Below are 22,059 nucleotides of genomic sequence, written 5' to 3'. Positions count from 1 at the left end.
ATTCAGCTTTTTTACTTACTTGCAAAATAAGATATTGTACTGCATAATTTAACTAGAGTGATAGAACCCACCCCGATTTAAAAGACTGTTGATTTCAATCCCCCAGTACAATGCTTGCTGGTGAGTAATGTTAGCCCAGTGCAATGTTTAGATAATGACCACTTCTAACACCACATTCCCTTGATATTCAATGGTATTACCATTGACAAATTCATACCATCAATATCTACTGGGTCCCCTTTGATTGCAAACTTAACTAGCATATCATATAATTACTGGACCCGCAGGAGTAAATATGTGCCTGGGTACAATGCAGAAAAGCCATGATGGGTGGCACAGTGGCGCAGCAGTAGAGTTGCCGCCTTACAGGACCAGAGACCCGGTTCGATCGTGACTAGGGTTGCTGTCTGTACAGAATTTGTACCTTCTCCCTGTGACAGCGTGGGTTTTCTCCAGGTACTCCAGTTTCTTTCCACATTCCAAAGACGTGCAGGCTTGTAGGTTGATTGGCTTATGTAAAAATTGGCCCTAGTGTGTAGGATAGAACTAGTGTACAGCTAGTTCGCTGTTCAGCATGGTGTCGGTTGGCCGAAGGGCCTGTTTCCACACTACCTCTAAACAAACCTAAACTAACATTCCCGATGTTCCAAAGCCAGTCCGTCTTCCTTTGCAATGGAATACTTTCTACTTCTTCTCTGACAACGGTGAATAACTCCACATCAGCAAGGATGAATCTGGTCACTTGGTTGGCAACCATCCACCTTTTTAAACTTTTCCTCCCTCAGTCACCAACACAATGTTATTTCAGTGTGAATCATCTACAAGAAATTGCAGTGAATTGTGGATCACTGTCCATCACTCCATTACCCAGTCCATCACTCAGACCAACTTTCCCACCATCTACTTCATCTACACATAAGCACACTGCCTCGGGAAAGCAACCAACATAGTCAACGACCTTTTCCACCCAGTCATTCCTTCTTCTCACCTCTCCTATTGTGCAGAAGATACAAATGTTCTAAGCACATGCCATCAGATTCAGGAACAGCTTCTTCACAGCTGTTATCAGAGTACTGAATGGTCCTCTCATAAGCTAGGGTGCAGTTCTGATCTTCCAACCTACCGCTTTGGACTTTTTCTCTGTAACTGTAACGTTATTACACTGTGACATGACATTCAGCACTTTATTATTTGGGAACACAGGGGAAACCTATCTAGGAGGTTAAGGAACACAACAACTCACCAACCATCAGACATCTCCTGCCCATCTGTGAAAGTGTCTGCAGTTCCAATACTGGCCTCACCAGTCTCCTCAAAATTGGATGGAACAAGTCACGCTCAATTACAAGGAACTGCTAAAATGATGATTAGTTAGATTGCCAAGATTAAAGACAATTATCCGATTATGATCTAGTAAAATTCAGACTCGTGTGATTACCCATATAGATTTAATAGCCCAATGAGTTTTGCTGTTTAATATGCATAAAATGAAGAGTTCTCTATTATTAAGATCAGGAAGGTAGCATACACAATACAGGGGCCTCATCTTACAAACTCAGCATCAAAAGAGTCTGCCATAGTGTCTCAATGAGTTTATCCGAGGAATGACTGACTGAAATGAAGCTATGAGGTCCATTTCAAATCCCAGTTTGCGCTTAGTTAGCCAATCTCAGGCAGAATACAGTAACATTGGAGAATCATTACAATGGTCAGTTGGATCAGAGCTGGTGTGTCCCATTGTAACCAAGAGCCTGGCCATAGTGACTGCTGCAGTTATCACCATGTGAAACTGGAGGGTTTTTCCTACCTCTGAAAAGAGGCAGGAAAACAAGGGACTAAAATAGACTGGGCTTGAAAATCTCTGGCTAACCAATAACCTGTCTCCATGGAAACTACAGGCCTAAGCCTGTCTCACTCTTACCTAATCCTCATTGCACTCCTTCACTAGTCAGTCGCCAGCATTAATTAAATATTTTGTATCTGACCAACAAAACATTGAGTGACATGATGTTGTCGAAGATTTACTTTGAATGCTGTTTCTCCTCATAACACAAGGAAATTGAGAAAGGTCAACAACAAGGGGAGTCCTTAATTGGATTTCACATAAACTGCTCTTTCATTATTGATGACACAGAGAGCTCTGTCTGTCTCTGTTAATGAGCATCCTGCACAGATTCCATAAACAGCTTACCAAGGGGTCTGCTCTCAATCTGTGAACACTGGGATCACGTTGTGCCACATTCGCTTGATTCAAACTGATGGCATGCATTTCTGAAATGTCTGAGAATTCTCCATGAAGCCAACTTACCAAAAATATCTCTGGTCCTTTGGTAAATTGCATGATTTATTACTTATGGTATATTAAACAGGCTGAATAATCACAGCTGAGCAAGGCAAACAATTGCTCATTGTTGCTGCAAACCACGAAATACAAACTAAGGGGAAAATGTCAAGTGGAGTGAGCATGAAATATAAAATAGCAGCTATGTAGTGAGAGGATGTCTGATATAAATAGAGGGGAAAGAGGTAACATAATGAGGAAAATGAAACAATAGTGAATATTTTACTTTAGTTACTTTAGATATACAGCATGGAAACAGGCCCTGGGACCCACCGAGTCAGCGCCGACCTGTGATCACCCTGTTCACGAACACTATCCTACGCACGAGGGACAATTTACAATTTTACCAAAGCCAATTAATCTACAAACCTGTACGTCTTTGGAGTGTGGGAGGAAACCGGATCACCAGGGAAAAAAGCCCACGCGGTCACAGGAAGATCGTACAAACTTCATACAGACAGCACCCATAGTCCTAATCGAACCTGGGTCCCTGGCGCTGTAAGATAGCAACTACTGCTATGCCACTGTGCCGCCCTTTTCTATTTATTGCATCATGAAATGAAAGCCAACGTCACCATCAGTGTTTGATTAATGCATAGAGTTGATTTTGACACATATTTTATCAAAAATTCATGTGGAGAGGGATTAAGGGAAGAGTTAGAGTAAAGTAATGAAAATGGAGAAATTAGGAAATTAAACAATTTATGAAAAGAGCTTCATCTGTGGAAAATGAATGTGATGAAAATAATTCATTTAAAAACCAGGGATTAGGCATCAGAGTGAATTTATATGAGGTACTTGTTTCAAATGCCTGGAAATTCAGCTGTAATTGGTGAATGATAGGCCTCTATCTATTGATCAAATAAGGCTATAAGAAAATGCAAAGGGTATCCATCAGTATGTTGAGAGTATATTGTGAGATATATAGATATATATATATTGTAAGTTGGTGAGATATATTTTGAGTGTGTATGCATCTTTACGAGCAGTTTTCAGATGTAGGTTTATTATCGTGACATGTACTGAGGCACCGTGAAAAGCTTAATTTTGCATGCTATCCCATCAAATCAGCATTTACAATTACAATTACAATTATTATACAATCATAGATACAGAGTGCACAATATAGTTCTCAGCATTGTAATACTGTTACAATGACAAGTTGCAGAGTTACAATAAGTTACAGACAAAGTCCATTGTTCGGAATGAGGTAGAGGGGAATTGGACAGTACCCTAGCTTATGGAAGGACCATTCAGAAGCATGATAACAGAGGGGAAGGAGCTGTTCCTGAGTCTGGTGGTGCGCAGTTTCAAGATTCTGTATCTTCTGCTCGACGGATGTGCGGAGAAGAAGAGAATGTGCGGAGATTGAGGTGTGAAAGGTTGGCTACTTTCCCGAGGCAGGGTGGAGTATAGATGGAGTCAATGGTGGGGAGTCTGGTCTGTGTAATGGACTGGCCTACATCCATAACTATATAACCATATAGCAATTACAGCACAGAAACAGGCCATCCTCGGCCCTACAAGTCCGTGCCGAACAATTATCTTCCCCTAGTCCCATCTACCTGCACTCAGACCATAACCCTCCATTCCTTTCCCATCCATATACCTATCCAATATATTTTTAAATGATAAAATCGAACCTGCCTCCACCACTTCCACTGGAAGCTCATTCCACACAGCTACCACTCTCTGAGTAAAGAAGTTCCCCCTCATGTTACCCCTATACTTCTGTCCCTTAATTCTGAAGTCATGTCCTCTTGTTTGAATCTTCCCTACTCTCAATGGGAAAAGCTTATCCATGTCAACTCTGTCTATCCCTCTCATCATTTTAAAGACCTCTATCAAGTCCCCCCTTAACCTTCTGCGCTCCAGAGAATAAAGACCTAACTTATTCAACCTTTCTCTATAACTTAGTTGCTGAAACCCAGGCAACATTCTAGTAAATCTCCTCTGCACTCTCTCTATTTTGTTGACATCCTTCCTATAATTGGGCGACCAAAATTGTACACCATACTCCAGAATTGGCCTCACCAATGCCTTGTACATTTTTAACATTACATCCCAACTTCTATACTCAATGCTCTGATTTATAAAGGCTAGCATACCAAAAGCTTTCTTTACCACCCTATCTACATGAGATTCCACCTTCAGGGAACTATGCACAGTTATTCCTAGATCCCTCTGTTCAACTGCATTCCTCAATTCGCTACCATTTACCAACTCTCTGCAATTTCTTGGGTTCTTGGGCAGGGCTGTTCCAAAACCAGGCTGCGATGCACCCCGACAGCATGCTTTCCATGGTGCATCCGTAAATGTTTGTAAGAGTTAAAGTGTACCATATGGTATGACTTTTCAAACTCTACAGTACCTACCACTACTGTGAGTTGTGTGTTGCCTCAATAGAGAAAATTTGTATTGTATCTTTGCCTCAGTGTACTGCAATCCAAAAGAGCTGATGGACAGTATACCTAATAATAGTAGGTATGTTACAAAACTTACCTTCAGCGGCGCTGCAGTTCTGCCACTGCCCGTGTGCGCGACTTTGGCACCTTTGAGAGGGGGGCGGGTTTAAAATGCGATTTTTCTGCAGCCTATTCAAATCAATCTCTGTCAGGCTGTTTAGTTGCTAAAGAGAAATCGCTTCGACTGCTGTTTTATTAAGTTTATTAAAATTAGCGCTGGATAATTTAATTGTTGGAGTAAAATTAAAATCATCTTCAAATGCCGTCAACGCCGACAACGGGACGGATCTCACGTAGGGGACAAGGCAAGATATGCCGTTTATTTTTTCATATAAACTTACTTCTTAGGATGCCTTTAATCAAAATTTCACATTGCGAAAATGTCATTATGTAAATATACGAACCGGCAGTATTTTTCCTGCCGTTATGGGATTTAAATTCACTGCAACCGCAACGTTCCAAACCAGCGCGTTCCACAAAATCCAACTCGTAAGATGATTTAAATGCCCATTAATTTACAGGAATTAAACACTAAATTACTTGCATTTGGCCTTTAAATTCATGACAATGAGATTTAAAAATCATGTTATATTGTGAATTATTGTGTGAATGTTATTTGGACACTTAGGTTTTTTGAAATGTTAACCTTTTCGTAAAATATGGATAGATGTTTAGATGTAGTAATTGAATTTTGTAATTAGCTACAATTGGGTAACTAACTAATTATATGCTTTAATTTCAGGTCGGCCAAGTAAGATTGTTTCATATTTGTTTCAGAATGCTTCAATCTATAATAACTGAAGATTTCATTCAGTTCTCTTAACTTTTAAGACAGTTATGGGCTTTTGACTGTCCTTGATCACAGTTTTTGTGTTAAGTCAATGGAAAAGCAATAGGGAACAAGATGCTAATTTCCGAGTATGAAAATGGCCATAACTTTTTTAATACTGAAGATATGAAAGTGAATTAGGTGTCAAATTAAACCTCTTTTTATGCTTTATCTGATGGGATGAATTGCAGACTTGATTTTTTTTATCTCAAAATTTTGTAACATTGCTAATAATAGGGTAACATACACATGTTGTCCCTCAGAATCTAAATGTTACCAGAGAATTGCTAGGAATATGTTAACTTTCAAAATGACTTTGATGAAGGGTCAGTGACAAGAAACGTTAAATCTGCTACTGTCTTCTCAAGTGCTGCCTGATTTACTGAGTATCTTCTGTTTATATCGCTGAAAGTATGTTAAACATGAGTAGCATGTGCCTAGAACTGTGCCAATGTTTACTGCGCTATCTGAGAATGTATTAACATTAATAAGGCATTTCCGGGAATATGTTAATAAATATATAAGTCTCTGGGAGCACGGTAATGTTAATATTGTGCCTCTGGGAAGATTAGAAATGTGTCTATGAGTGTGCCAACATTTGCAGGCGGTATTCTGGGACAGTGTTAATATTAACAAAACTTTTTTCTGGCCGTGTTATTCTAATATAACATTACACCTCCGAGAGTATTTAAAAATAAACGGGATCCCTTTACAATCGTGTTATTTTTAAACAATGTGTGATAACATGAGAACTGGGACTTGTTATAGCACCATAGGGTTTCCGGGGGTGTGTTCATATACACTGGGTCTCTAGATGGTATTAATATTATGAAGTGTTCTGGGAATGTGTTAATATTGACAGTGTCTCTGGACATATGTTAGCATTATAAAGTGTTTTGGGGAGTGCGTTATATTGATATGCGGTGTCTCAGCATATGATAATATCATGAAGTCTTCTGGGACTGTGTTAATATTGATAGAATCTCAAGAGGTGTTGTTATTATGAAGCGTTTCTGGGATGGTGTTAATATTATTAGGCTATCTCTAGAAGAATATTGAATTGTAAGGTAGGCAAGAGATGATGTTAGAAACATAGAAAATAGGTGCAGGAGTAAGCCATTTGTCCCTGCGAGCCAGCACCGTGTCATTCAATATGATCATGGCTGATCATCCAAAATCAGTACCCCGTTCCGGCTTTTTCCCCATATTCCTTGATTCCCTTAGCCCAAAGAACAAGTTCCAATGAAAGAAGGTGCCTGGAGTGATTCTCTGGAGATCTAGTCTCAGTGACCGTACTTAGTCATGTAATCAATGTAAACGGAGACAGCGACAAATCATATCTGCCAACACAAAAGCTCTGCTACACTCACCACAACTTTGAAGAAGGGTCGCAACCCAAAACATTGTATGTCCATTCCCTCCCAAGATACTGCCTGATCTACTGGGCTCTTCCAGCGTTTGTGTTTTGCTCAAGATTCCAGCATCCGCAGTTTCCTGTGAATCCCGTATCACAACTTTAGCAGTTCCAAACACTCCTCACATCTTACACATATTCAGATATTCAACTATATTAGCCTTTCATATGCACACTCGTTTACTCTCCACCATCTCGCTTGCCGGAGAATATCGCTTCAGTATTTTGTGTTAATCCTGGCCAAATTGGAGAGGCTAGGACTTTAAAATGGGGTAAAAGCTTCAGGCTGCTGGGTGATTTGGTCAGTTTGGAATTGCTCTCTGCAGAGCTGGGACAAGCTGCGGTGTGGTGCCAGCGTGTCTCGAGCCTAGATACAATTTGCAAGAAAAGAATAAAAACATCTGCAGACCCTGTCAATTAGGTGCAAATTGCATAGAATGGATTGGATGACTGCAACCCAGACATATATGTTGTAAATAATGTTGCAGAGTTCTACTTTGCCGAGTGTTGATTGGATGAAGTATTGAGCCTTGTCTGGGTTTCCTGCAGATCAGGGTAAATGTTGCTGAGTTGGCTTCCTTGAGAAGTCCTGTTTGAATTCAATGTATTAAGCTGCTGTTTTATTGGGTTATGGAAATGTCTGTTATGTATGGGGTTAATCAATAACTGTAATTGGATTGTTCAGCGACCACCCCCACGCGGCTCGGCCCCTCGAGGTCCCGGACCTATAAAAGTCCCCTGCCTTGAGGTCCAGCGTCGATCGTCTGGGAGAGCGCTTGGGACTGCGTGACCTTCTGGAGTGTCTCTGTTTGAGCTAGGCCTAGAGGGCTTGATCAGGCAGACACAAGGATCGAACCCGCGGTGGGATAGGTACAGTAGTTGAACTGTAATTGTGTTTCGTGAAAATAAAGATTAGTTGTTCAAAGGCTCGATTCAGTAATTTTTCACTGAAACTAGACTGGGTGGAAGCTTAGAACGAGCAATTTACACTGGGGCCTTGTCTGGGATCTCAAAACCCCCCAAACACAAGTTTGCAATCAAGGGTGTTGAGCTGTTTCGATAGTACTGAAATCCGGCCCATGGTGCGGTTTTCGCATTGGTTTTCGGCACTTCTTTAGCCGGAGCAGTTCGATCATTCGCGGGCTTGGGAAAGGGTCTAATCAAGATCATTAGAACAGTCTAGCAAACACGGGAGGATGGTTAGCACTCCTTTGGGTTGGGGGCCCATAAAATCAGGGTGGGGTTAGAGACCCTGCTGAGGTTGGGTTAGAGGCTCTTTCCTGGGTTAGAGGCCCAAAACTTTAGTCGTAGTTGATAGACTGCAGCTGCTTTAACGAGAACTAAACGCGCTTCATTGGGCGAGGGGTGGCCCAAGGTTAGATTTTGTATCCAATGGGTGGGGTATTGAAATACAGGTCTGACCTACATATCGATCAGATCTTTGCCGGGAGCGCGAATTGGACAGGTGCGCTCTGAAAATCGGCATCGATAACTCACAGCACGAAGCGGCCAGGCGCTGAACCCCCAGTGCCCAGCAGAGAAGAGTGTCTGTGTGTAGATATCCGAGTCCTGTGCGACAGACGAGGAATCTCATGATGGTACTGGGCTTGGATGGACAGAGTATAGATTGGCCGGAATACTCCAATACATTCAAGAATTCAATTGGGCAATTTGAGTTTGATTTGAGTGCCGGCATATGAGGAGAGATATGCACTAAAATTAGGAGTTCGAGTCTATATTTTCAAAGCCAAATTTCCAAATACAGAATTTCACATTAAAGTTCTGCCAGTAAGATGGAATTCAAATTCCTGTATATAGAGCTTCGGAGTTGGTGCATGTCCGTGGTAGATTCCAAATAGCGGCTGATCAACAGTGAATACTAACCCTCTGGTTGATTGTACCTGATAGCGAAGAGTACCTGAGAGACGGGAACCTGGTGAAAAGTAATCCGAATGCGAAAGGTACCCCCAATTCTGTAGAACTTAGAGAGGAGGGATAGAGGTCGCCCTATAGAAGTTCAGTCTTGGTAGGATAGTAGCATTTGGGAGGAAAAGTAGTCATTTAAGAAGTAGTACCCCTCAGCAAAGAGTAACCTAGGAAGGGGAAAATCTTTGGCATCAGAGGGAGAGGTTCACTGAGTGATAACAGCGTGACGCGGCATTGAGATCGAGTGTTTGTAAACTGCGCTAGTGCTTTAAATTATTATTGCAAATTGTAAAAATCTAGCTTTTGTATTGTTATCGAATCCGAATTGTGTAAATACTGTGTGTACGTAAATAAACTTAGAGTTCGGAGAGTTAGACTTGGATTGAGACACCTTTGTTTGAAAGTTTGGAATTGAATGAAGTGATTGTAATTTAACTGATAAGAGAGTTGGGAGAGAGACTGAATACGAGCGAGTGGTTTGAATAATTGAATAGGAGTGATTGAAGGAGTGACTGGGTAACAGTTGAAAGGGAGCAATTGTTATAGTAAGTGTGAATCGGAGAGACCGTTGACCATTGTGTCGGAGAGATTCCATTGAACTTGGAGTATGAGAGGAAGGAGTGATTTGAAGAGGTGTTAGTGCCTGGAACCTTTATTTTGTAATTTGTATTGTGACCATTGTTCCGAGAATGGGGAATGTCTCAGAGAAGGACCGATCAAACAGATTAGGAAGCCCAATAAGAATAATGTGCGAGAAGCTTCCACAGGAAGCCGACAGACTATGAGGATTATTGGGGGAATTAAATGCAGTCTTAAGAAGCCACTTTGGCCGTTGGGTGGACTAAAATCTGTAATAGGAATAAACTATGTAGAAATGATCATCAAAAAATATGGGAATAGTGAAGAAGGAAATGAGTTAATTGGAATATGAAGAATGTTCTTCACTAAAAGGAAAATAAATAAAGAGATTGTTTTGCTGTCCACCCTAAGAATGGCGGCTTGTAAATTGGGAATTAGAGGGGAACACAATAGAATTGATCCTTCTCAGGACATTCCAGAACAGGGACAGGGAGAACTAGCAAGCCAACAGCAGGAGCAGGAGCAGGTGCAGGAGCAGGAGAGAATACCATCTTCTGAAAGGGAGACCACTGAGACGGCTCTTAAAGGGGAGGTGCCGACAAATCCTAAACTTGGGAAATTCGGTAAGAGTGAAACAGTGGCTGCATACTTTGAAGGGAGCGAGCTTTATTATATGCCAGGGTGTGCAGGATTCTTCAGAGTGGAGCTAGAGCCACAGTATTCCTCACAGCACTCTCATGTTCCAAGTTCGGAGAAATCATGTGCAGCTTGCAAGCAGGGCACACGGGAGGAGTCAGCGTTATCTTCGGCTCCTCCCCCTAAATTAAAATCTGAAGTAGAGAAATTGGGGAGAGATCCTCTAGCTCCTACAATTGCTCCACAAGTGAAGGACAGTAGGGGAGATCAAGGAGCTAGAAGGAAGACTCCGTCAACATAGGTGCCAGAATTGATTAGAAACTCCAGTAGCGGGAAGGTGAAGGAATCCTTCTTGAAATACAGGGATCTGGAGTGAGATAGGAGAATATGGAGGGATTGATCTTGACTTTGATAATATTATTATGTTGGAGCAATTCACCGATGAAGGGGATTTAGAACGGATTCCCCGTAGAGAGTGTGTTTGTAGGGAAATGCCCACATTAGGTATAAATGTCCCCCAGACCACAGGCATTCAGCCTGGTTCAAAGGCAGCTCAGAGATTAAAGGTTCAAGTAAAAGAAATAAGGACAGACGAGGACAAGGAGGAGGAAGACCTCAAGGCCTGGATAGACCTCCCATTCAGGGAACCAACCTTTCCTCGGTTTGGCTGGAGAGGTTATAGAGCGGTCCGGCCATATCAGTGTTACAGCTGATTGGGACATTGCAGTCGGTCGTGTCCTGTGAGGGAATACTATCGAGAAGGAAAGGGGCAAAGAAGAAGGCCACGGGGTTACAGAAACCAGTGGATTCCAAGAGGAGACCCCGAAGGTAGAGGAAGAGGACACTGGGGGCAGGGACATTTTGGCAATCCAACCCATTTCGTTAGCCCTAACCTGCCAGTTAACAGTAATACCATCTATTAACATTGAAGGCGTCCTCACATGGCCCGAGAAACAGCACTACAAATCAGAGAGAACACCATGCCTTCCAACACCACGCCACGTCTGAAGAAGGGTTTCGGCCCGAAACGTTGCCTATTTCCTTCGCTCCATAGATGCTGCTGCACCCGCTGAGTTTCTCCAGCTTTTTTTTGTACGCCTTCCAAGTTCTAGGAGGAGACACAAAGAATCCAATTCTCAAGAAACCCTCACTGAAAGGAAGAAGCGTGACAGGGAAACAAAGTAGCTGGCATGAGAAGGAATGGCAACTAAGGAATGGAAATGGCACTAGGGAGAGAAGGAACAAACTTTCTGTGTTGGAGGAATGGGAGTGGGGAAAAAAGTTATTCTATTAATGTGCACTAGTTTTTTGGGAGAGAAGGAACAAACTGGGGAGTTCTGTGCACAGGAACAGGAGAAGGGAGTGGGAAACAAAAAGAATCTTATTCTAGATAATGTGTTCCTGAGTTTTGCCTGCAGGAGCAGATATTAAATCGAGACGACATACTTTTATCACGGGGAGTGAAGGTCTGGAATGCACAGATGAGGCCCCTGGCTATATTTAAAGGGAGTTAGAGTAGAAACAGGGGGTATGGAGAGAAGGCAGGTACGGGATACTGAGTTGGAATCTGATATGGCTGTCCTCGAAGGGCCGAATGGCCCCCTTTAATTTCTAGACATATCTGGGAACTGTCCTGCCCCTTTAAGCACTGGGAAGGCCAGCAGAAAGCTGCTCCCCAGTATCCCTACTCCCTGGTAATTGAAACTAACATCAGAAGAGAAGAAGAAGAAGACCTTACCCTAGTGCTCAACTTTATATCATCTAGCTCAGGGGTGGGGAACCTGATGCCTTCTATAGGCCATTAAGTGCGGCCTTTTGAATGAATCCAAATATTGTAGAACAAATCCTTTTATTTTTATTAATATGTTTTTGTTCGCCTTTTATTCTTTTTATTTTCATCTTAAAATGAACGTATTTAAAATACCAAAGAGTAAAAGAAGATTCAACGAAAGAATCCTCCACGAGTGACGGCCACAATTAAAACATTAGTAAGTCATGAGGGCTATTTTAACACCTGTTATGCTCATGATTTAGTTCTAATACGACTCTTGAATGTACATTAACCTCCCTGCCTGACTGGCGCCACCACCGCCTGAGGCTGGTTGACGAGAGGGAAAATGTCGGGGAGAGTCTGCTGGCCGTCCAGTCTTCAGTATTATCAACTTTTGATAGCGGTGCTTTGTGACACTGCAATATCAACATTGAAGAAATTCAATGCTCATCAGCATTATGTCACTCATAGGGACCACAAATATTTCCAATTAGAGAGTGAGGCGCGAAAGGTTGCATTGCAGAAATTAAAAGATGAAAAGCAAAGGCAAAGGCAGTTATTTCAAGTAGCGGTAAGACCCAGAAATAATGCTGCTGAAGCGACTTATAAAGTAGCTTATATATTCGGGGGAAAAAAGGGAAGCCATTCAGCGATGTAGAAATCGTTAAATAATGCATTGTCGAAGTTGTAGGATGCTTAGACCCCGATAAGGTTTCAAAGTGCAAACAACTGCCTCTTTCAAGGAGAACGATAACTGATCAGCAGCATGAATTAGCCCTCAACGTAACAGAACAACTTCACACAATACTCCAAAAGGAAAATATATATTATTCAATCTTTTTGGATGAATCAAACGATACAGGTTTTATACTTCATTCCGGCCATGACAGAAGATTTTCTTTGCTACGAAGAGTTACTCGCTTTGGGCACTCTTGAACACTCTTGAACACGAGGAATAGATTTCTTCAACAACTTTCAAGATAAATGTCGTGAAGTTGGACTGGATTCGGTTAATTTAGTGAGTGTATGTACAGACGGTGCACTGTCCATGTCAGGAAAACGTGAAGGGTTTATTACACAGATAAAAAAGGTATCAGATCTAGATGTTCTCATTTCTTTTCATTGTATCTTACATCAGCAAAATCTCTGTGCTAAATCTACGATTTTAAGTGACACAAATTATTAGTATTGTTAACTATATTCGTGCAAATGCAACACAGCATCGTCAGTTTTGTAATATGCTAAAGTTGGACGATGAGGCATTCAATGTGGATTTGCCGTATCATTGTAAAGTGCGTTGGCGATCGCAGGGACAGGTGTTAGCAAGATTTTTATCTTTGCGAGAATAGATAGTTAAATTTCATGAAGAACAGAATCAGCAATGTGAATTATTGAAAGAAGATTTCTATATACTGCATTTCTGTGCGATATCATGTCAAAGCAAAATGACTTGAACGTTGCTTTGCAAGGTAAAACTAAGTCTATATATGATATGTGGCAAAAATATCCAAGCATTTCGAAAAAAGTTATCTTTTTTCAAAACTCTGCTTCTTCAAAATGAAATTTCAGATGAACATTTTCCCCAGTTAGTGAAGGTCATTGATGAGCAGGAGGATTCATGCGAATCATTAGAAGAATACGCAGCTGTTATAGACTTATTAATTAAAGAATACAATGAAAGGTTTACTGACTTTGAGAATCATGACATCACACTCAAATTAGCATTTCAACCTCACCTAGTTGATGTCTCCAAGGCTCCTAAAGAACTACAGATGGAATTGATTGAGCTCTCAGAAGATGACATTTTAAAGTCCTTATTTGACGCTAAATAAAATATCCGATTGGAATATGGAAAAATGCAATAGAATACCCACGTCTTTGGCAACATGCACGAAAAATGCTTTCTTGCTTTTCAACCACTTATTGCTGTGAATCTACATTCTCCTACCTAACCCAAATCAAGTCGCCCTTAAGGTCACAAATGATGGATACCCATCTAGAAGATTAGCTGAAACTGCAAATCTACATGTTGCAACCAAATATTCAAATTCTTTCCCACAAAAAGCAGTCACACCAAAGTCATTAAAAGGTTAGTTAACTTTAGAATTAACACGTTTTTTTCATTTTCTTGAAGTTAGTACATGGTAGTTAGATTTTTACAAAATAATGTACATTTTGAAGTATATCTAATTGAAGTTTCTTGGATGCGGCCTTATTAGATTACAGCTAACTTAATGCGGCATTCCAACATGAAAAGGTTCCCCGCCCCTGACCTAGCTATTGGAGAAAGAAAAGGAAGGAGAATATAGGACACTCTAATCATCTTTGAAAGAAACAACACTGACGACCTATAATGACCTTTGGGTCAAGCCCCACTTTAAAGGACTGACCGAAAAAAAACCACATACCTCCGTGGTTTAGAGTAAAATACCTAATTTGCGTCTAAATTATGGTTATTAGAAATAAATTTATAAATTTTGGATTCGGTCTCGAAATTGTATGGTAATGAATTGGAGGAACTTTAACATTTGAAATTTGGAATAGACTTGTGGAATCTGGCTTAGGAACGTTTGGAGTTTGATTATTAATTGATTGTTTAAATTTGAACACCTGGGAATTCCACAGGAATTGGAATGGAATTGTATTATTGGCCACAATGCTGTGGAATGAGAAGGATGAGATGGACACTGAAATTTGAAATAGTAAATTGAAGGCTGAGACTAAATTTGGTTAAATTGGAACATTTAGCATGGTTTGCCTTAAATTAGAGTCACGGCTGTAGGGAAATCCGGACTGAACCCAGCTGAAACTTATATGAGAACCCGTCACCAGATATACATATTATAACATCGTGTGAGTATGAAGAAGGCTGATTAGTGTTGATCCTAGGATAATAAAGAGTATATTAGGGAACAGAATAGGAATAGGGATAAATAGGTTAATAGGCGAGTGAAACAGAATTATAGTGAATGTATGGGAAAGCATGGGTACATGATGGTAACTTGCTTTGTCCCAATTTTTTCAGGAATTTCAGGTTTTGGGTTCGACTATGGAAAGGGATGGAAGAATGGGCAATAATATGGGTTGGAGGGAATTTGCGCCCACGAAATCTCGGGAGGTAAAGACTCATCAGACGGAAATTGTGAAGCTATGCCCATAAAAACTCGGGATGCTTGACAAGAATCTGGGAAGAAATATCATCATCTTGTGTTGCTGATAGATGGGAAATGTAATGTGCACACATATATATCTGGTTAGCTGATTATTGAACTATTTGGTTATCATAAATAATCGGTTATCATATATGATTTTAAAAAAAGGAAGGAATGTTAATCTTGGCCAAATTGGAGAGGCTAGGACTTTAAAATTGGGTAAAAGCTTCAGGGCTGCTGGGAGATTTGGTCAATTTGGAATTGCTCCCTGCAGAACTGGGACAAACTGCGGAGTGATGCCAGTTTGTCTAGAGCCTAGATACAAGCTGCAGGAAAAGAATAAGAACATCTGTAGACCCTGTCAATTAGGTGCAAAATGCATAGAATGGATTGGATGACTGCAAACCAGACATACACCTTGTAAATAATTGTAAATAATGTTGCAAAGTTCTACTTTGCCGGGTGTTGATTGGATGAGGTATTGAGCCTTGTCTGGGTTTCTTGCAGATCAGGGTAAATGTTGCTAAGTTGGCTTCCTTGTTTGAATACAATGTATTAAGCTGCTGTATTATTGGGTTATGGAAATGTCTGTTATGTATGGGGTTAATCGATATCAGTAATTGGATTGTTCAGAGACCACCCCCATGTGGTTCGGCCCCTCGAGGTTCCAGGACCTATGAAAGTCCGCTGCCACGAGGTCCAGCGTCGACCTTCTGGGAGAGCGCTTGGGACTGCGTGACCTTCTGGAGTGTCTCTGTTTGAGCGAGGTCTAGAGGGCTTGTTCAGGCAGATACGAGAATCGAACCCACGGTGGGATAGGTACAGTAGTTGTTTCGTGAAAATAAAGATTAGATGTTCAAGTGCTTGATTCAGTGTTTTTTGACTGAAACTAGACTGGGGGGAAGCTTAGAATGAACAATTTACACTTGGAGGGAGCTTATTTAAGCCCGGAGGTGCTAGAAGAGAAGATAAAGTTGATTGTGGTTTTGCCATGACCAGAGCTGATTGATGGACTGGGCATTATCGAGGCTGACAATTTGCTGCATCTGCCATCTAAATTTTACTTCTTCTCAGGCTATAACCCGGACCAAGGAAGATTTCACTTCTGTGCCAGTTCTGGGGGTTGTCGGGTAACTATTCAGGACACCCTGTGAACCACAGACCCTTCCATAGGTGAGGTTGAAGGTTGCTAATGCAACTGGTGTGGTACGTTGTTTGTGAGATTCCTTCCACTGCTTATGCTGGTCTTCTGTACATGGCTCCCTAAATATGGCTTCAAGTTGTCAACAATCCCACCCCACTCTGAATAGCCATGGGACAGAGATTCTAATGAGTCATTGCAGATGTTGCATTTCTTTAAGGAAGCTTTTACTGCTCGCCTCTCACGACAGCTCGAAATGAGAGATAGGCTCAAAATGCACTTTGAGTCTATTGCCCGTCCCACTTAGGAAACCTGAACGGAAACCTCTGGAGACTTTGCGCCCCACCCAAGGGATTCCGTGAGGATCCCGGAGGTTTTTGTCAGTCTCCCTACCTGCTTCCACCACCTGCAACCTCCAGCAACCACCTGCAACCTCTGGGAACCGCACGGAAACCTTGTGTGGGGCGCAAAGTCTCCAGAGGTTTCCGTTCAGGTTTCCTAAGTGGGACAGGGGCATAAACCAGCATCTACAGTTCTTTTTATTATACTGGAAATAAGAGTGTTTATTCCAGGAGACCTCTTTTCCAGCTTTCTTCCCCCTTCTACAATGTCTGAATGTCCCAAACTGAAACATCGCCAATCCATTCCCTACACAGATGCTGCCTGAACTGGTGAGTTACTTCATCGGTGCATTAAATTAGAGTTTGTGTGCACTAATCCAGAAACTGACTGGAAATTGCAGCTTCCTATTATGCCCCAGGCTCCAGAGCAGTGATGGAACAGTAAGAGAGAGAAAAGTAATGTGCACAGGCCTGCTGCCACTTTTGATTATCCTCAGAAAGTCCATTCGAAATACTGTCGGAAAACACAGGCTCCTCAGATCCCAAATTTGTGCTCGGTAAATAATGAAGTGCAGGAATTGTTTCTTACACTTGGGATGGGTGTGATTTGCTTCAAAAGCAGATAGAGGTGCTGGGAAGTGTTAAATGTCAACCAAAAAGAGAGAGAGAGAGAGAGAGAGAGAGAGAGAGAAGAGAGAGAGAGAGAGAGAGAGAGAGAGAGAGAGAGAAGAGTGAGAGAGAGAGACAGGTCAATGGGAAAAATACAGTTACTCTTGTTTGTGGCGGTGGGATTTTACCTTATAAGTGGGACTTCTCAGCCAGAGTGTTTCTGGAGTCATGTAGGATGAACTGGTCATTGATAGGAAGTCATGTCTCAATTGAATCATTGGCAGGGTTCAGGAGAAGGGTGAAAGGGAAAGAGAAATTGTCAGTGGTTACATCAGAATGACTACAATCTCTCAACTTCAAGTAAATTTCATTACAGAATAAGGAGTTCAGATCTGTTTTTATTTACTAAGAATCTCAGTTAGGACGTACGCAAAGGGCCTGTCCCACTTACGCGACCTTTGCAGGCGACTGCCGGCACCCGTGATAGGTCGTGAGAGGTGAGAGGTCTCGTATGGTCGTGAGAGGTCACCCGCGACATGTCGCCAGGGGTCACCTGTATGGTCGTGAGAGGTCTCCTATGGTCGTGAGAAGTCTCCAAAGAGGTGGTAGCATCTTTCTGGTCACCGCTGAGTTTTCAACATGTTGAAAATTTCGGCAACCTATCACGGGTGCCAGCAGTCGCCCGTAAAGGTCGCGTAAGTGAGACAGGCCCTTGACAAATGGCAAATGTAGAAGGCAGAGGAAGAACCCAGTCCTAGAGATTGCCTGTGCAGCAGATATTCACCCAGATAAATGTCGAACATTCTTCAAATTGATCAGGGCTGCAACAATTAGTACAGCGGTTCTTATAGTTGGAGTTTGTTAACATTGACAGGGTGTATCAGGGAATTCGAGATTATTAACGGTGTATCTAGGAGTGTGTTCATATTGTAGGGTGTTACTTCTCACAGGGTGCTTATGACAGTAATAATTTGGACAGAGAACTGCGTTAATATTAATAAAGTATCTGTGACATTATGTTGACATTAATAGAGTGTCTCTGGAAATGTGTTAATTCTAACAGAGTGGATAAATTAACAGGATTCGCTGGAAGCACTTCAATAATATCAGGGTGCATCTGGAAGTATGTTAATATTCATCATGCTCTATCTACAAATAGGGTCTAAATTCGTTTTGCTGACTCGAAAGTTGTGGTCCCAGCTCCAATATTTTCCGAACCTTCAATCAAAGTGCAGAAGGCAAGAGGAATTGAGCTGACTATTGCGGAACTCAGTGGCAGTGATAAAACAACTTTGCTTCTGTCATTGTCTCCTGATCTAAATGTGATTGTGAAAACAACAAAGGTTTTCAAGCAGAAAATGTCAGATAAATATTTAAGGTATTGTGCTCAGTAACATGTCATCCCAGGCATTGTTTCTCACATGGCCCCAAAGTCAGCGACAATAGATCACGTCCTATAGACTGTTCAGCTGAGCCTTAATATTATTACTGCATCCCATAGCCTGCCTGTAATTTCGATGCTTGCGTTTGGTTTGATAGAAGGGGTAAAGGGAAAAAAGAAAAGAGATGTAGTAGAAATAGTCAAGCCATCTTAGAAAGGTACAGAATGGGGGAAGAGTAAAGAGATAGAAAAGCTGGAAATAGAAAACAAGCTGGAAAGGGTAAAGAGAAGATTTACAAGGATGTTGCCAGGACTAGAGGGTCTGTGCTACAGGGAGAGGTTGAGTAGGCTGGGACTCTATTCCTTGGAGCGCAAGAGGATGAGGGGTAATCCTATGGATGTGTATTAAATCATGAGAGGAATAGATCAGGTGAATTCACACGCTTGCCCAGAGTACGTGAATGGAGGACAAAAGGGCCAGAGGTTTAAGGAAAAGGGGAAAAGATTTAATAGGAATCTGAGGGGTAACTTTTTCACACAAAGGGTGGTGGTGTAAAGAACAAGCTGCCAGAGGAGTTTGTTGAGGCTGAGACTATCCCAACGTTTAAGAAACAGTTAGACAGGAACATGGATAGGGCAGGTTTGGAGGTATATGGGTCAAACGCGGGCAGGTGGGACTAGTGAAGCTAGGACATGTTGGCCGGTATGGGCAGGTTGGGCCAAAGGACCTGTTTCCACACTGTATCACTCTGTGACTCTTTTATAAAGAGTAGAACAGGGACTGGTGGAACCGCAAAAAAGGGAGAAAGGCAGAGGTGGAGAAATCGGAGAGGAACATAATATGATCCGTTTATCAGCTATCTGCCTCTGCTTAAAAATAATCTGTTGAAAACGCTTTTTTCATTGAACTTGCCATTGAGTTTGTTCTGGAGGGATGGTGTCACAATACTCACCTCCTTTTCCGAAGCTTTTTATTTTCAGTTTTTAAAGAGTAAACCTTCTTTGCGAAGAAGACGGTGAGCATGAATAGAAGTAGCATCACCGCAGCTGTTGAACCAATCGCAATACACATCACCTGGAACTCTGTGATGATAAATTCACACCGGATCCCTTTGTGCCAGATGTAGTCCTGGGCATTGCATCTGCAGGAAGAACAAGTCCTTGTGTAAATATTAGACTGCCTTGTGGTCCTTTACCGTTTATAGATTTGCCGCAATATTCCATACAAGTTCACAAGTTATAGGAGTAGAATTAGGACATTTGGCCCATCGAGTCTACTCCAATCATGGTATTCTCTGCCTCCTAATCCCATTTTCCTGCCTTCTCTCCATAACCCTTGACACCTGTTCTAATCAAGATTTTGTCAATTTCTGCCTTAAAAATATCCTCTGTCTTGGCCTCCATAGCCCTCTGTGGCAATGTTCTACAGATTAACTACCTTCTGACCAAATAAGTTCCACCTCACCTCCTTTCTAAAAGTGTGCCCTTTAATTCTGAGGCTATGACATCTGGTCCTAGACTCTCCCACCAGTGGAAACATCCTTTCCTCATCGACTCTATCTATGCTTTTTTTTATTCTGTTAGTTCAATGAGGTCCCCCCTCAACCTTCTAAACTCCAGCGAGCAGAGGCCCAGTGCCGTCAAACGCTCGTCATATGTTAACCCACTCATTCCACCCACTCATTCCTGGAATTATACTTGTAAACCTCCTCTCTCCAGATTTAGCACATCCTTCCTCAGATATGGGGCCCAAATTTGCTCACAGTACACCAAATGCGGCCTGACCAGCGCCTTATAGAGCCTCAGCATTACATCTCGGTTTTTGTATTCCAGTCCTCTTGATATAAATTTTCCTTCCATACTACCGATTCGCTTGCAAATCAGCTTTTTGGGAGTCCTGCACCAGCACTCCCTAGTCAATAGACAATAAGTGCAGGAGTAGGCCATTTGGCCCTTTGAGCCAGCACCGCCATTCAATGCGATCATGGCTGATTCTCCCCGATCAGCACCCCGTTCCTGCCTTCTCCCCATATCCCCTGCTATTTTTTTTAAGAGCCCTATCTATAGCTCTGAATCTCTTGAAAGCATCCAGACAACCTGCCTCCACCATCCTCTGAGGCAGAGAATTCCACAGAGTCCCTTTGCACCTCTGATTTCTGGATTCTCTCCCCATTTAGAAAACAATCTACGCGCTTATTCTTATTAACAAATGCATGACTCCGCACTTTGCTGTACTGAATTTCATCTGCCACTTTCTTCCCACTCTCCTATGTCTCCCCTGTCCAAGTTCTTCTGCAGAGCCCTTGCTTCCTCTACACTGCCTGCCCCTCCACCTATCCACACTTACAGTCCCCCTCCGTGTTGGCATTTTCTAAGGTTATGCTGATGAAAGGGGATCGGCACATTATGAGATCAGATCCCCCCCAGGATACATAAAGGAGATGAAAACATCTATTTAACCTGTGCACTTCAAACAAGAGTGCCCTTTTGCTGTGACATTCTTTGTACCTAACAAAAGATTTTCCTACAGCCTGAGAACATAAAAATACAGAGAAGTGTAGCAGGTCAGAGATAAAATTATATAATAAAAGCGAAAAAAACAAATTGCTACGGGAACCCAGTGGATCAGGCAGACTCCAGTCTGGTCCAGACTGAAACATCATATGTCCAGGCCCACTGATCCAGTCTGAATCACTGAGTTCCTCCAGCACTTTTATGCTCAAGATTCCCGCAACTGCAGTTCCTAATGTGTCTCTATAATAAAGACCATCTTATTCCTTATGAAACACATATGACAGAACTCCACATTTGAGGAAGGATATGCTGGCATTGGACAAGGTGCAGTGGTTTACAAAAACGATCAGGGGATGATTGGGTTAACGGATAAGGAGCATTTCAAGGTCTGGGCTTGTACTTGTTGAGAGTTTAGAAATAGATGGGCGAAATAATGAAAGGCACAGATAGAATGGATGTGGAGAAGATATTTCCAGTAGTGGGAGAGTCTAGGACCAGAGGGTACGGCATCCGAATAAAATGATGTAAGTAAGTTTATTGGCCAAGTATTCACATACAAGGAATTTGCCTTGGTGCTCCGCCCACAAGTAACAACATGACATACAGTGACAGTTACGAATGACTCAGAAAACACTAAACATTAATAATAATAAAACATTAATGATAAAACACCATTGATCAAGCATGGGAACCAACAAAATACCAGATCATAGAAACATAGAAATTAGGTGCAGGAGTAGGCCATTCGGCCCTTCGAGCCTGCACCGCCATTCAATATGATCATGGCTGATCATCCAACTCAGTATCCTGTACCTGCCTTCTCTCCATACCCCCTGATCCCCTTAGCCACAAGGGCCACGTCTAACTCCCTCTTAAATATAGCCAATGACTGGCCTCAACTACCCTCTGTGGCAGAGAGTTCCAGAGATTAACCACTCTCTGTGTGCAAAAAGTTCTTCT

The 22,059-nt window shown here is 42.0% G+C and overlaps 1 protein-coding gene across 1 annotated transcript in view; it reads right to left on the bottom strand.

The window, feature by feature from the left end:
* LOC129714869 (uncharacterized) overlaps window positions 1-22,059 on the bottom strand; it is a 74,343-nt gene that overhangs the window by 8,491 nt on the left and 43,793 nt on the right. Inside the window, exon 3 of the mRNA XM_055664707.1 lies at window positions 19,539-19,727. Within this exon, the coding sequence (XP_055520682.1) occupies window positions 19,539-19,727 (189 nt within the window). The remainder of the gene's footprint in view (window positions 1-19,538; window positions 19,728-22,059) is intronic.

Source organism: Leucoraja erinacea, chromosome 43 (assembly GCF_028641065.1).
Source record: "Leucoraja erinacea ecotype New England chromosome 43, Leri_hhj_1, whole genome shotgun sequence".
Lineage (NCBI taxonomy): Eukaryota > Metazoa > Chordata > Chondrichthyes > Rajiformes > Rajidae > Leucoraja > Leucoraja erinaceus.
The sequence above is the reverse complement of the archived record's forward strand: the minus strand, read 5'-3'. Positions and strand labels throughout refer to the sequence as shown.